Raw genomic sequence first — 16,546 nt, forward strand, 5'->3', positions numbered from 1 at the left:
AGCACGGAGGGTCTGACAGCCGGGATTCAGCAGGATTCAGAGCATGGCTTCCAAAAGTGAGGAGACACTTGGCTTCCCAAAAAAATGCCCTTTTTTGGCTTTTGTCCATCTCCTTCATGTCCTGCAAGTGCAGAACTGTCTGAGTGTGGGACTGAGGTCACGGATGGGATTTATGGATCAGAAATGGGTGCAGTAGAGGGAAAAGCAGAGAAAGGAGAAAATTTTCTGTCTGGAAATAGATTGATCCATCATCCATCAGTGGATCAGCTTTCCAATGACACTGTCGATCCCATCCCAGCTTTACAGTCCATCCCATCACTGGACAACATCCCCCACCCCTGATTTCAAATTGTAGTTTCACCCCAGTGCTCTGGAATTAATGCACGCAGAGTCCTAGGAATGTACTTGGATTATGGAGCATTTGCAGAGCTTCTGTGAGTGTTGCTATCCCATTCTGAGCACTGGCATTTTTGCCATGAGCTGTGGATGCCTGAGAATACCTAGGACGGGGACACAAGTCACTCTTGACACCAAATTCAGGGGTTGCCTTTTTGTCCTGTGCCTATGCAGCCCAGAACTCCGTGGGGCCCAGGACCAGGATTTGCCATCTCTGTGCCTCAGTTTTCCCTTCTACCCCACGTGGCCAAAGCTTGGCCCAGGCAGGGCTGATGGCAGAGGGACAGATGAGCCACGCCGGCTGCCCAGAGCCCCCAGTGTATCCCTGGGACACCACAGAACCTGCCAGTTTATTTAATGACATTTTGCCTCCCAGCCGGACTTGTCCTTCCTCACATCCTGTTTTTGGTGGCCAGGGCCTGCAGAGCACCGGCTGATGGCCAATGCCAGATGGCAGTGCTGGTGGCAGCAGGACAGCTCTGTCGTGCCCTTTGGATCCAGGGCCCACGCTCTTCCCAAATGTCCTCTGGTGCCAGGGGAGTTGCCCTGAAACCACAGCAGGTAACGCACCTGCACACCCCACCCCATCCCTGGGAGCAGGAATTCAGCTGCAGTTGGAATCCTCGGGCTGTTCTCACAGTGCGACAGTGAGTCACGTTTGTGAAGGATGTGACCAATGATTCAGAGCTGGAAACATCAACAATTTAACAGGGAAGGAAGGAGATAGGAGGGAACCCGTCTCCCATTTCTGTACCAGGAACAGGCTGCTGCACTTCCAGCAATGAGGCCAACCCTAGAGGCTGCTCACCCGTGGGACAGGTGACGAGGTCTGTGCAGCTTCTCACCCCCAGCCCTGTCCCCATCCCCATCGCTGTGGGCACAATGAAAAGCCTCTCCAAGGTGTGTTTGTGTCTCTCCCTGTGTTCACACAGGCCCTTCACTACTACCCCTAGCCCTGATGTTGCAGCTGCTCCCTGTGCTGATCCATAATAAACAGTTGCCAAAATCTCATCTTGCAGAGCAGATCAGCAAACTCTTGGTTTATTTATGTATTTAACACCCCCCCCCCCCCCCAGCATTTTGCCTCTGGATATCAAGTGTGAAGCTGCTGTCTGGGAGGCAAGCTGAGTTTAACTAGGACACATGCTTTTCTGTGTCTCTGACAATAATTACAGCATTGTTGCCTGGGGAAGGGGCTGCTGGAGGGGCGGATGGGGCAGGGGGCTGTCCAGCATCCTGACTCAGCTCTCCTCTGTTGAGGTCTCAGACTGTCAGAGACCTGAGCCACCTGTGAGGGAGAAGGCACTTGTGGCTTTGCCTGTCCCAACAACCCAAAATTCACCAAAAATTCACCGTAAAGGTGCCCACCCAGTTCCACCCTTGGCTGTGGGCAGAGAAACCTCTCCCCAGCACAGGTTGTGTTCTCCCCACCCTTCCCCAAAGAGCTGCCCAGGACCCCCAGGGCCAGGTCCCCTCCTCCCTGCAGGGCTTTGCTCTCTCCCACATCAACAGGACTTAGTTGTGATGCCAAGATAATTCCCAGGGATTTAGGAGCTCATTTCATTTGATCTGGCTTGTTAATTCCCAATCAAATGCTGATTAGAGGCCACGGAGCAGAGCTGGAAACACAGTTGCAGGTTCCTTGGTGTGGTCCTGGAGGGGAGCAAAAGCTCCCGAGGAGGCTCAGGCTGTTAACTGCACCTTGTTGGCACTGGGAAAGGGAAAGTGAGAATCATCCAACAGATTCGGCCAAAGTGGGGGATTTAATAGGATTCAACATATACAGACAACAGAGCAAAGGGCTCCTGTGCCCACCAGCTGCACCCCCACAGCTGCTCCCTCAGCATAGGGCTGCATCGTTGGGCTCCTCATGGGACTCATCCCGTCTGTCCCAGTAAAGAGCCAGGAGCTGCAGGGATTCAAGGGCTTTCCCAGGCTCTCCTCAGATGACAATCCCAGTCCCGGCCCTGCTTGTGAGGGCACAAGGAGGAGCTGCAATGGGAGCAGATCCCGGCCATTGGGTCAGTGCCAGCTCCAGCACTTGCTGCCATTCCAGGTGTGGAGGGGAAGCTCCAGCTGCAGGGCAGGACCATCCTGCTCTGCTCTAGTCTGGGAAACCTCTGAATGTGCAAAAAAGGATTAATTCCTTCTGGATTCACCGTCGGCTGCTGGACCTTGGGACTTGGGAGCTGTCAGTGCTTCGCCCGCGGAACCCCGCGGCTGTGACCTCCTCCAGGAAGCTGCCGGGAAAGGTTCAGGTCAGTGGAACAAGGGCCAGGGATCTGCTCATGGCACACTGACACTTGTCCGAGGTGTCCGAGGCCAGAGGGGCTGTGACTGTCCCCAGCACAAGCCTCAGGCTCGCTGGCATCACACACCCGCGGCTGGGAGCAGCTCCCAGAGCCAGGAATGCTCTCAGCCGCAGGACAGTTCCTCTGGCAATGAGACGCCACGGCCATTCCCAGGCTGACTCATCCCTCAATGTGCTGATCAGGTGATCTCAACAGCAATGCTTAAAAAACACCCCAAAAGATAAAGAAATACAAACCAAGATATGCCACAAATCCTACAGCAATGAGATTCCCCTAAACCGGGGCTGGGGCAGCTCTTCTTGCCCAGGCTGTGAATCTTGAGGGGTTTGAGAAACAGTAAAACCCTAAAATGTCCTGCAAAAACCCTGCAGCAACACCCAGCTGAGTCCCACTGGACACAGCTGGGAAGGGGCACAGCCAGGGCACTGCCCACAGCGGCAATGGCTCTGGCACAGGCTCTGGCACCTGGCTCTGTGTTCCAGCCGGAGCTCTCCCTCCTCCAAGTTATTTTTAGGCACTAGAACCAGGCAGAACTGAGCTCTGGCAGGGAATGACTCTGGTGTTTTTAGGGTCTCTGGTCCCGTGCTGTCTGGAGCAGCTTGTGCCTGTGACCAATGACACCTCGGGGTCCCTCGGCATGGCCTCTCCGAGCACATGCCTGGTCTGGAATGATGGGAGGCAAGAGCCAAATGCCCCCCCTGCTGAGGCTGCTGTTCCCAGGACCCTGCAGATCCTGCCAGGAACAGGCGAGGACCCAGCACAGGAGTCTGCAGGTACCTCCACAGCTGCTCCATCCAACCAGGGCCTGGAGACGAAACTCCCAGGAGAAATGAACCTTCCGCAGTCAGGAGGGTCCCCAGGAGGATCCGGTGCCGCCACTGCAGCCGTAACTGGGTAACTGGGTCAGGCCCCACATCCTAGGATTAGTCCCAGCAGGTTCATGCTCAACCTGCCCAGAATGAGTCAGCCCCAGCACCAGATGTTCCTGGCAACCCTTTTTAGCCGATTATCGATCCTTTGTAACCCTTTCTCCTCCAAACCCTGCGGAATTGCTCTGGAAACCCCAGGAACAGGGCAGATCCCCAGGAGCAGAGCAGATTCTCCATCCTTTGGGCCACCCCTCTGGGCCCACAGATGTTGGTCCCAGTTCCAGCAGGGAGTAAGAACAATGGAACCAGGATTAGGTGCTTACATGGCTGCTCGGTGCATTAACACCCAAATCCCCTTGTTTCTGGTGACATATCTGCCCTAATCCCGCAGGAATCAGCAAGGCCATGGATTACATGAGGGGCTGGGACACACTAAAGCCTGGCTTCCCTCATATGAGACACCTCAGGGATGTGCTGAGATATCCCTGATCCTAGGGCACTGTGCTGGCATCGTGGATAACAGTGGACAGGAGACATCTTTATTGTCCTTCCATCCTCAGGGAAACCTTATCCAAAGGAAAATGGATCATCTGGGGCAGGGCTTTGCTGTCCTCCCCAGGCAGGACCTGGCCGCATCCAGCCCTTTCAAAGCACCAGCCTTTTATTTTCTTTTAAATTTTCCCCCACTTCATTCTTTGAAATGTAAATTTGGGTACAGAATCCCAGTTTTTCTGTAAATAATTCAGGGACTGCACCGCAGGAGAGCCCAAACCAGCCCTGGTGGCTCCTGGCAGCACCAATCCAAGTGGAGCCCACGATGGAGCGGCAGATCCTGAGCTTCTGCAGCAGCTCAGGATTTTCCCACCATCCCACACCGAGCACTGGGAATCTGGAGAGAATTCCTGCTCTCCTCCCTGGCCAGCAGCAAGCTGCGCTGATGGGAAACAATTCCCACGGTGGCCTCAATTCTTTCCTGTGCCCGATGTGAGTAATTTGGGTTCAGGAAAAGTTACTTGTATTTATAAAACAGATGTTTCCCACTGTGAATTCCATACTGACAGGGATCTTTGCCCACCTTCAGCAAAGCAGCTGCAGGTTCATTCAGTGCTGAATTCCCGTGTGCTGCTCTGGCTTCCCAGTGTTATAAACTGGAAAAACTCTATGGAAACCTCTACTTCCCTGCCCTTGAGCTCATGGAAATGCAAATTAAGCCTCCAGCTCAGGGATCTGTCCCTGAGCCACCATGAGCAGAGCTGGATCCAGAGCACTGACAGCCACTTCCATGTGGGGATCCCTCAGGCATCCCAAATTCCTGCTGTGCCAGCAGTTTTCAAGGCACGATCTGCAGACAGGTGGATTTTACCTCCTGGTGTTGTGGATGGTGGTCCCCCCCAGGACGATGCGGACACCGGGGTTGGAGCGGTTCAGGTTGAACACGGCCAGAGCCTCCTCGTACGTGGCCCCTCCGATGAGGAATACAATAATATCCTGAGGCCTGGGATAAAGGCACAAATCACAGAATGGTTTGGGCTGAAGGGACCTAAAAGCTCATCTCGTTCATGGCAGGGACACCTTGCCCTGTCCAACCTGGCCTTGGACACTTTCTGGGATGGAGCAGGCACAAATACTGAGTTGGGATCAGACAAAGCCAAGGATAAATCCTGCACCTTGGAGGAAGTGATCCGTGATCCCGAGTGTGCCTCTCCTAGACCCTGCCTCATCCCTGTGATGTGCTGGGCTCAGAGCTGAAAACAACCCACTGAATCCCCCAAAACCTCACCTCTCCCAAACTTTCACCCACAGCCCTGAGCAACCTCCAACAGCACCACCCTGATCCCTGTGGATCCACATGCCCATGTTTAACGCATGATCTGCTGGGGCTGGGAAATCAGGATCGATTCCAGAGTCAGGCAAGGACATGGCACTGCCTTGGAGCTCCCAGGCTCGGAGCAGCTCGCGCTTGCGACTGATCAGGAACCGCTGGGATTTGTGCCTCAGTTCACCTGAGGGGACATTTCCCAGCCAGCAGGGAAATGTGGGATGGTAGAGGGAAGCCAAGCAAGAGGAAGGGGGGAGAGAAGTGCCTTCCTCCATCCCAACACAAACCCAGGTATGCAGTGCACATGCTGCTTTCAAGTGAGCTGCTGCTTCCCTCTCCCATAACCACCCTCCCAATCCCTCGGAAGGACCAACACCAAGAATTTCTTTCCTGGATCACAGCATGGGACAGCATGGCCTGGAGCAAAGCTGCTCCTGCCTGGTTGGGACACAGGCACAGAGAGAGCATGCTGGCCACTAGATTTCCATGGATCCCCACACCACTGCCTCCCCGCCCAAGGGGATGCGGGAAAGCAAGGAAAAGTCGTGGAAAAGGTGAGTGCAGTCCCTTCCCAATGTGATCTGTATCACCAATAACCACCCAAAGCCTGATATCTCCTCAGAGTCTGGGTTAGGGCTGCATGACCCTCTCCAGCAGGATCCCATTTCCACTGGGAACAGTACTGGCTCAGGCAGGAGAGCTGCAGTTGGGACTATTTTGGCAGTCCCCAAACAGCAGATGGCACGGCCATCACAGAGCCAGCTCTGATGAGTGAGGGCTTCATCCTTCACCCAAGCCTCCCAATGGGAATGGCACATCTGGGCCAGCAAGGCAAGACAGGATGAGACATATCCCAGTCCTGGGAGCCTGCTCCAGGGAACATTCTTGGGGATACAAGACCTCTGCATCCAAGAGATTTCTGTGCCAAGCCCCAGTTCTGTTCATCATCAGTCCAAGCCCGCTATGGGGACAGCGCTGGGGACACCACGGATGTCCCAGTGCCGGGGCAGCCAGTGTGTCCCAGTGCAGGCTCTGCCCCAAAGGCCCCATGTACCTGTCCCGGAGTGTGTTGGGGCCCAGGTAGGGATACTGGCTGTCCTTGAGCTTTCCCTTGATGAGCTGGTCCAGGGTTTCCTGGAGCAGGGGCTGGTGCTGGGTGTACACGTTCTCGATGCCCTGCAGCCGGGGAGAAGCTCTTTAGGAAGTGGCCCAGCAAGGAAGGAGGATCAGCAGAGGCACAGCAGGTACTACCCCTGAATTTGGGATTGAGAGGCTCTCCAGCAACTCACTCCCGTTGTTCTCAATGGAATCAGGCCCTGAAGCCATGGCCCTTTCTGTGAAATCCCAGTCCTGAGCCAGCAGCCCCCAGCACTCCTGCCAGCCCTGCTCCTCTGGGCTGCAGTTTTGCTTCAGTCTGTCCCCGTTTCCCCAGGGCAGCTCACTACCTTCAGGCCTTTGAGGAACTGCTTGGTGATGGCCACGGCATCCTTGGGGCTGAACAGGTCACTGCCTCGGACCCGCTTCCCTCCGTACTCCACCACGGCGGACACCAGCTGTGCAGGGAGAGGGCAGGAGCCCTGTCAGCCTGGGAACTCCTTCCAGGCTGTGGTGAGGAGTCACTGCAGACACCTCATGGAGTTCTGGAATGGGGACAAGGAGCCACGAAGGTGATCCCAATGGAACTGCACACGGAGGTGAGGGGGCAGAGCAGCAGCACCCCCACATCCCCAGCCCGCCCTGACCCTCCTGCTTGAGGAGAGGCTTCATCTCCATCGCCTGCAGCAACGACATCAGCTCCTCCACACGAGGTGACATCATCCCGCTCCTCCACCTCCTCCCCAGCTGCTCCTGGCACTGCTGCCTGTTCCCTCCCTGCCAGCCTCTCCATCCCCAGCCCTTCACTGCTGCCACTGCCTGTGCAGCAGGAGCTGGGGAAAGGGGTGGGGGGGGAGGAAAAGAAGAGAGGAAGCACATCCCAGGCCCACGTACAGCCACACTCCCCTCCCAGCAGGCTCCTGCCACCCCTTCTTTATTCAATCCTTCATAACGTGAAGGAATCACAGACTAGTCAGGAGTGGAAGGGACCTCTGGAGTCCAGCCCTCAACATCACTGACTTAGGAAATGGAAATCGAGCCACTTATTTAAAACACCTTTTAAAACCACACCCATAGGTCACAGCCGAGCTCAGGGCTCTGTGCAACAACGCAGCCCTGGGCTGACCCGGAGCAGGCGGGTTTCGCCCCAAAGAGCAGCGATTCCCCCATCCCGCCCCACCCCAGGGTTACCTTGCGGTACCTGTCGGTGCCACCGCGGCCGCGCAGCTCCTCCAGCAGTGCCGGGAGGCCGCTGCTGCCGTGGCGTTCGTAGCGCAGCGCGTAGAGCATCACCAACCGCGCGGCGTCCAGCTCCGACAGCCGCGGGCTCTGCAGCAGCCGCCGCACGCTCTGCAGGACACACGGCACCTCAGGGACCGCGGGGGCCACACCGGACTGCCCCAGTGCCCACAGCCTGAGGGACACGCAGTCATACGGGTTTCATTGGTCACTGCCTTAGGGGACACCTATCAGACTGGTTTCACTGCCCAGCAACAATACTGCCACAGGAGCAATGCAAGAGAAATACAGCTGTGGCATAACCTGAGCTAACCTTTGGATGTGAGATGTGGAGGAACAAACTGCATGTTTGGAAGCAAAGGAGGGAAGGAATTAAAGCATGGAAAGAGAGATCCCAGGTAGAGGGAAGAGCAGGGATCTGTTATCATTCCTGATCCGCTGCTGGATTCACCTGGCCCAGATGTTTGTTGGCATCTATTTGACTCATGCTGACTAGTGACAGAAACACAACATAAAATCCTGGCTGTGAGGAGGATCAAGAGGAATTTCACCATTCAAGGTCAGGAATTCACCTGTGAGGGGAGGGCTGGAGCCCCAGGGAGGTTCCTGTGCTGGCAGTGCCAGGACCAGCAGGAAGCAGAGAACAGAACAGCCATTGTCCATGGGAGGAGCTGGGATTCCAACCCCTCCATTCAGCTCCCAGGGCTCATGCACTGTGTCAGGGTTAATGAGAGCCCAGGGGAGGAGGAACCCAAATGTCCCAGACTGGGGGGCCCAAGGCCACCAGAGATCCAGCAATCCCTGAAGTGACATCAGGGGAGAACAATTCCACCCTTATTCCAGGCTCTGGCTGCTGCTTCTTGTCCCGTGGCCTTGCCCCTCTCTCTGCCATTGGGAGCCGCAGCAGGGACAGCCCAGGGCGGGGTGGCTGCAGGGACAAAGATCCCAGTTACATGGGCTTTCCATTTATTTCTGAGCTGCTGCATGTCTTCCAGTGGCCTCAGTTGCTGGAAATACAACAGGGCCCTTCAGGCACAGGGCTGGAAGGAAACTGCAGAAACACTGTTTGTGTAGAGCAGGACCAAGGTGACCCCAGAAACCCCAGGATTCACCTGGCACCATAGCTCTGTGCTACGTATATTCCATCAAAAATCAAGGCTCACGGCACAGGGAGGGAGCAGACTGGGAATATTTGACTTTTAAACTGCAACAACCTGAGCTGGAGACAGTGAAACAGCTTGAGGACCTCAGAGGCTGCTTCCAGCAAACACATTTCTGGCTGCGTTCCCAGTTCCATACTCAGCCATGTAAATCCTGCCAGACACCAGCTATGGAATCCCATCCCTACACTCGCTGGTCCATAGGGAAGCATCAGCCCAGGGGCTGGGAGAACATCCCACTTCTGAGGACAGTCCAGTGTTATCCCCCCAGCCCCCACTTGGAGTTCAGGGTCACAGAGGTGGGGAAGAAACTGATCTCAAACCTGCTGGAGACGCTCTTCCTCATTTCCCAGTCCCTCTGCTTCCCCAGTGCCATCTAATGGTCTGTTACATGGTGGGACTCCCCCTCCACTACCGAAAATCAAGGAATCATTTCTCAGAAGTGAGTGGCTGTTCCAGCTCTGCTCTGAGCCAGCCCCATCCCAAAGCTCCTGTTGAGCACCAGCCCGAATCCATCACCACTGACTCTGCCAGACCCTGCTCCGGTCACGGCACAAGAGGCCACGCTCAGCTGTCACAGAACCTCTCTTCAGCTTTTCCAGGCCTCTCCGCCAAAGAAATCTTGGATCTGAGACTTTCTAGTGGTTTTTCTTAAAAAAAATAGGTAAAGACAATTCCAGGGATTCCAGCTCTTCTCCTGCCCAACAAACACATCAGCTCCTGCATGGTGTCTGAGGCTGTCTTATCCTGGTGCCTGCCAGAAGCCAACTGGCTGAATATAATGAAAGAACGTTGGCTTGTGGGATGTAAGGACAGGATTTGCAAGGATGCTTCTCAAGCCAGTTATTAACGATGACTCATTCCCATCTGAGCTGAGCACCGAGAAGCAATTCCACACCCAGTGTCCCTGCGCACAGGATATCCACACATGGAGCTCCCACTGCCTCCCAGCCTCAAATCCCCACTCCCAAGGGAGTGACGGGATGGAACCCCCCGGATCCAGAGCCAGGATGTGTACCTGGAGCGCGCTGGAATGGTCACTCTGGCAGGCCAGCTCCTGCTCCACCTCTGACACCTCCAGCAGGTTCCGCTCCGCCACGAGCCGGGACAGTTCCCCCACCACTGTCACATGCTTGGACACTGTGCCTGACATCTTCTTGAACTGAGGGTAGTTCTCCACAAAGGCCTGTGATGGGGAAACTGAGGCAGTGCGTGCTTCCAGGGAAAAGCAGGAGATAGAGGGTGGGTGCAGCCAGCCATAAATTGTACAAATTCCCAGCAATCCAAGCCCTGTGCAGGTGGGCAGAGGATCAGACACCTTGGTCCCAGGAGCCCACACGATTTCTCCCATTACCAGGAGATTTCTGGGAGGGATGTACTTTTTATTTATTCCTAGCATGAAAGGATGGGACACAGTGGGATGGGCTTTGTCTGTACCTTCATATCCGCGATGGACTCCAGCTTCTGCTGCTCCTTTGGCTTCCTCCTCTGGAAATCCTCCATCAGGTTCTTGATGTTGGTGCCAATCTCGGCGAAGTTCAAGTACATGTTCTGTAGGGAACAAGGTGGGAAGCAGAGGGAAACTCACTTGAGAGAGTTTCGACCAAGGAAGAGCCTTGAACAGCTGGGAAAAGGTGGCGCCCTCCCCCAAAACCTGGAGCAGGGCTTGAAATCCAACTACAAACAGGACCCGTTATCTCAAGTCAGATGCCACTAGTGCTGCACACTGAGGTCACAAATGGCACATCCCCACCCTGAACCTCAAAGTCATCGGGAAGCTCCTTTCCCGTGGCAAACCCCCAAATTTGGGTGCTGGTGAAGCCCCCCGGGACACCTACGTTGGCGTAGAATTCATCGTTCTCAGCTGACAGGACGACCTCCCGCAGGTCCTTGCTGATCCCCGGCACCCGGGACAGGTCGATGCGGTTGTTGTTGATCCCCAGCAGCTCGTGGACCATGGCCTGGTACGTCCACTGCCAGGGGACAGAGGAAGGCAAAGGGATGACCTTGGTGAGACACAGCACTGGGAAATCAATAGATTTCAGCTGAACCCAGCCAGAGCCACTCCTGCTACCCCAGGACACACAGCAGAGTCTGGGAGTGCATCCCTCAAACCAGCCAGGACATTCCAGTGAAGATAAACATCACTGATAAATAATCAGATGGGGAGACAGTGCAGAGGGAAACCACCCCCCTCCAGGGCCATTCCAGAATCACAGTATCATGGGACGGTTTGGGTTGGAAGGGACATTAAACCCATCCTGTTCATGGCAGGGACACCTCCCACCAGATCAAGAATTCTTGCAGGTATCTTCAGAAGAGACCAAAGAGGGATGGGGATTAACATTCCTGTTCCAAAACCTCTGTTGGCCACCAAACCCCCCACCCCTCTGCCCAGGCAGGGAGAGGTCCCACAGTTCCACTGCAGAATTCCCTATGTGCTCCACTGGCAGGAGCATTTCTGCACATCAGGAGTTTCTATTTTTATCCTGAGGAGTCTAATAATAACCCAGAGAGAACAGTGACAGCTGATAAGAGCCCTGCCGTGCCCAGCACTCCATTTACATCCCTGGGAATCTCTTTGGGATAGGAAATCCTGAAACAGCAGATAACACCCAATGCTGAGCACAGTCCAGAACACCCCAAACCAGGTGTGAGCTGGGCTGTGACAGCCACACCCCTCCCTGACACACGTCACCTCCAGCTCTTGCAGAACCGGTGTTACAGCAGCTCTGGGGCTGCTGATCCCGCCCAGGTGCGGCTCCTGATCCCCAGGTTCCAAGGGAACCCCACAGAAATGAAGGGAGACCAACAGATCCTGCCAGGATCTGCAGCACAGCATGGAACAAATAAATCCAACAGCTCCGAGCAGATCCAGCAGCCATCGATAACAGAGGGAGACTCAGCAGGGCAAGGTCACTCGGTAACCGTGTGCTGCCCACAGCCCAACACACAACTCCTTGGGAAAGGCTCTGCCAGAGCACTGGGGCTCCAGAAGCCACATGGAAGAGCCAGTGGCCCTGTTTTCCAGGGTGCTGTGTCCATCTGCCACTGAAGCCAGCACGAACAACCCCCACTCAGGTCTGGAAAACCCGGCCAGGGGATAAAAGAGGGATTTTGCAGGGAAAGGGGGTGGGGAGCAACACTTCTCTCCTATATCCAACCCATGACCTGCCAGGGGTAGAACTCCAGCTGCTGCAGGACTCCCACCCCTGCCTGGCACACCTGGGTGTGACTCACCTGGTTCAGGAGCGGGGTGATGGCATCGTCCGACCGGTCCAGGATGAGGAGCAGGGGAGGGACCTCGGTGCGCCGGAAGTCAAACAGCTCGTACTCCTTCGTGATCACTTGCTGTGGAGAAATGGGAAAAATCCTACTTGAACACCTGGGAAAGACTCCCTCTCAGTGTGGGCTTAGGCACAGAGGGAAGGGAGGGTGAAACCCCAACTGTGCTGCTTTGCCTGCACTGCCAGGGAGGAGCTGAAGGCCCCAGGGAACTGGGACACTGCTCCCAGGAATGCTGTACTCCAGCAGCTGTTTTGGGAGCAGAGCGGGACAAGACCTGCCCAGCGCTGGGCCTCAAAGTAAATGATGGAATTTACAGGAATTGACTGAAAACAGGTGTTTCCCTCCAGTGGATCCACGTGTGAAAAACTAGCCAAGACTGGATTCATCCCAAAGGGACCTGCTGTGGGTTCCCCTCACCTTCACGCACTCGGCCAAGCGCTTCGCTGGCTCCGAGGAGAGCTGGTACCGGATCATGGGGCACTTCTTCAGGGACAGCAGCAGAGCAGTGAGCCCCTGGGTTGTCCTGGTGAGCTGAGCCGGGTCCCAGCTGCGGCCCTGGAAGGAAAGGCTGCACCTCACATGGATGCACTGGTCCCAAACTTTCCCACATCCTTGTTTCTAAGTCCTGAAGTCTCACAGGAAAGCACAGCTGCACTGGAGCAGCAGGTACCCAGGGGCTGAACCCGGGCTCCCCGGTGTTCCTCTCCTTGCCAAGGACCATTCCCCCCGCTGGCCCCTCTGGCAGCCCCCCATGGCCCCTGTTTATGAGGGCTACTCGTTACCCAAGGACAACTCGCCATGTTCCTACCCGGCAGCAGCCCAGGAGGTTGAGGGAGAAGACATGTGGGTTCACCGCAATGTAGTCGCCGTAGAACTCCTGGGGAGGGGAGCAGGACAGTCCCGTGTCTCTAACCCTGACCCCAGCCAAAGCCATGTGCCAGCACTGGCCACCCAGCCCCAACCACCACCTGGACACATTGGCTCGGACCATCCCTCCTTCCTCCGCCCCAAACCCCTCCAAGCCCCACAGTCCCGCTGACAACTCCCCTCCCATTTGTACTGTGCATTGCTCCAGAGCCCAGCTCTTCATCAAACATGGAATCATGGAATCACTGATGCTGGAAAAGCCCTTTAAGGCCATCAAGTCCAACCATCCCTCCAGCACTGCCAAGGCCACCACTAACCCATGTCCCCAAGTGCCACATCCATGTGGATTTGAACTCGGCAGCACTTTGTGAGACATCACGAATAGCAGCAGCTATGATGAGAGCGCAGGGCACAGAGAAATCTTTTACCTCTTCATCCCACATTTGTGTCCATCCCTCCTCCCACACAGGCCTGTCACGCACCATTTGGGAACAACAGCCCTTTCTGCTCCCAGTGTCTGGCAGCCTGGACCTTCCCTTTGCTTTTGGGTTTAGATCTACCTAAAACATCCAAACTTCACCTGGACTTCAGCCACGACCTCCTGCTCATCGGCCTCAGCCAAGGCCTTCACATCACTCTTGCTGATGACGTTGCTGAAATCTGGGAGGAAACAGAGAAGGGACAGTTGGGCACCATGCAGACCCTGTGGGATGGCATAGTCTGATCCCCTCTGGAGCAGGAGCAGATCCCACAGAGACCCTCTAACCCTGCACCCGCAGGTGTTGGAATCCTGACCCACCTCCCAGGGATGCTCCGAACTCATTCCCTGCCTATCTCCCCGGTGCCTGGTCCTGCTGTGTCCTGCAGAGCCACAATGACATCTAGAGGCCACTTCACCCAATTCCTGGGATCCTACTGACTAATTCCTGGGCTGGAGGACTGGGCTTCGACTCCAAACCAGCTGGAGTCGTTCTGCTTCATTCCCAAACCCATGGAACATTCCATGGCACGAGCAGGACACGTGGGAAGCACCTGCCTGATACACCCAGCACAGGGAGGTGCCATGTGATCCACACCGAGGTGTGGAGCCTGTCCCATCCACACTGGGATGCTGAGCCTGTTCCAGATTTATGGACCTCCAACATCCTTGGACTCTTCATACTCACAGATGAAGTAGACGCTGTACTTGGGCCTTCGCAGCTCCTGCACCAGGAGCTCCACGTTCTCCTGGATGGAAACAGCACCAGGGAGAGCAGAGTTAAGGAATATGAAATCATGGAATCGTTAAGGTTGGGAAAGCCTCTGAGATCCTGGTGTCCAGCCATTCCCCCAGCCACCACTGCCAAGGCCACCACCGACCCCTGTCCCCAAGTGCCACATCACACACATCTGAACAATTCCAGGGATGGTGGCTCCACCACTGCCCTGTGCCAGGGCTGAACAACCCTTTCCATGAAGGAATTTTCCTGAATACCCAACCTAAACCTCCTCAGCATGATCTGAGGCCGTTTCCTCCCCCTCTGGGCTCCGCACCTTGGTGGGCCGCAGGAAGCAGATGGCCTTGAGGTGCTTCATGGGCTCCCTGTTGGGCGAGTCGAGGCGCTCGAAGAGATAAACCTCGCGCTGCAGGATCTCGGACTGGGTGTACACCACGCTCACGGCGCCGGTCTGCGGGCGGCAGCGGGGCAGCGCCCGTCATAGCGGCCCCGGGCCCGGCTCCCGGCCCCGCCGCCCTCCGCGCTCCCGGCCCCGCCGCTCACCGTCTCCCGGTCCATCAGCAGCACTTTCATGCCGGGGCCGCTGTCCTCGATCATCTTGGACACGTACTGCCGGACCGCCAGCACCGCGTTCATCCTGGCGGGGCTGCTCCTCTACCGGGCTGTCCCTGGCCCCGCTTCCGCTTCGTTCCGTCGCGCTTCGGCTGCGCTCGGCTCTCTCCGGCCCACCCGCCCGGCCCCGCCGCCTCCTGGGAGCTGTAGTCCGGCAGTGGGACCGGCCCCCACCAGCAGCGCGGCCCCGGCCCGGCCTTCCCCTCCCGAGGGGACCCGAGCAGTGGAAATGGCTCCAAGAGCGAAGCAGTTTGAGACTGAACCCACCCAGACTCACCTCAGACACACTTAAACCCAAACCTACCTTAAAACAACACAAACCCACCTCAGCTAAATCCTCCCTGAAACAAACCAAATCCACCCGAACCCACCCAAATCCACACCTAAGCCCACCCCAAACACACACAAACCCACTCCAAACATCCCCAAATCCTCCCAGACCCACTCCAAGCCCCCAGGAAGGCTCGGCACACCCGAGGGTCCCCAAGGACAAAGGACGTGACTCGGTTTCACTGAACATGAGGCAAAGCTGCTCCTGGAACCCCGGGGTGGGCGAGGGGTGGGCGACGCTGGCGCTCCGGGACCAGCCCGGTCCCGCTCATCACCGGGAGCCGGACACCGGCATTAGGTGCTATTCTGGGCGCGACAGAGCTGACCCGGGACCAGGCGCTCCCCCGCCGCCAAAGCCCTATTTATAGCAGGGGATAACAATTAACTAAGGATTATGTCCTGCCTTTCACTTCCAATTAAGCAGCTCCCCTCTTCCTCTCGGAGTGACGGACACCTTTGTCATCTTTAATCCTTTCATTTCCTGATGAGATTTTACTTTTCATTTCCAAACACTTTGGGTCTTCTTTCCTGGAAGCTGGGGAGTTTTGCACATGTACGGATCTTCATACAAACCCCAAAGATCTGAGTGGTTTAAATAGGGATTTACCTAGAAAATTACAACCCAAATATTTTCTTTTTTACATTTTTTATTTCTCACGTGGTTTTGTTTCTCATATCCAAACGGATGCCTTAAGGAGTGTGTGAGTGCTCCTGGCCAAAGGATACACAGAATAATGGCAAATGAAATAAAAATTAGGATTTAATTGCATGTGATTGTTTTCTGGCCTTATTTAGACATTAAATGATTCAGTGTTTGTAAAATGCTTGTTTAGTTATTGTCCAGTTTCCTTGGAAATGCTTTTGGATGAGGCCAGTGAGGGTTTTATTTGTGAACTAACCAAATCCAGGGTGCCATCTCCTCTTTAAATCCATCTTTGTCCTTATCCTTAGGGAAGACAAACCCTTTCTTGTGCCATTTTAGTGAAATGAATCACAAACCAAATCTCTGAGGCTTCTTGGTGGGATGTTTATCCCTGGTTTGCAGGTAAAGCATTTTAAACAACTTTTATTCTGCAGAAATTTTACACTTTTCCTTCCCCACAGGCTGATGGGGGGGGGGGGGCGTAGCAGAGCAGTTCCATGTCCTGAGAGTGGTCGGAATCATTGAATTGTTGAGGCTGGAAAAGACCTCTGCATTTGCCATAATTTCTAATTTAAACCTTCCTTAGGAATTTATTCAAGCATAATATCTGTAAATAACCCTGATTTAACCTCATCAATACCTGCCCTGGGCCTGTCACCATTGGCCCAGCACGAGCACAGACGTTGGTCCCTAAATTGA

General features: G+C 55.3%; 1 protein-coding gene across 1 annotated transcript; it reads right to left on the reverse strand.

Annotated features, from left to right (window-relative positions):
- Positions 1–2,222: 2,222 nt before the first annotated feature.
- VPS45 (vacuolar protein sorting 45 homolog) lies at positions 2,223–14,940 on the reverse strand. The gene is made up of 15 exons (XM_082298452.1): positions 14,806–14,940; positions 14,579–14,713; positions 14,212–14,272; positions 13,626–13,705; positions 12,987–13,055; positions 12,596–12,733; positions 12,131–12,241; positions 10,729–10,863; positions 10,328–10,441; positions 9,909–10,076; positions 7,683–7,841; positions 6,842–6,949; positions 6,451–6,572; positions 4,941–5,072; positions 2,223–2,636 (listed from the first exon to the last, which is right to left on the reverse strand). The coding sequence occupies exons 1-15, from the start codon at positions 14,896–14,898 to the stop codon at positions 2,552–2,554; spliced, it is 1,710 nt and encodes a 569-aa protein (XP_082154578.1). The 5' UTR covers positions 14,899–14,940; the 3' UTR covers positions 2,223–2,551.
- Between the last annotated feature and the right edge of the window lie 1,606 nt (positions 14,941–16,546).

This window comes from Coloeus monedula, assembly GCF_965178545.1.
Source record: "Coloeus monedula genome assembly, chromosome: 29".
Classification (NCBI taxonomy): domain Eukaryota; kingdom Metazoa; phylum Chordata; class Aves; order Passeriformes; family Corvidae; genus Coloeus; species Coloeus monedula.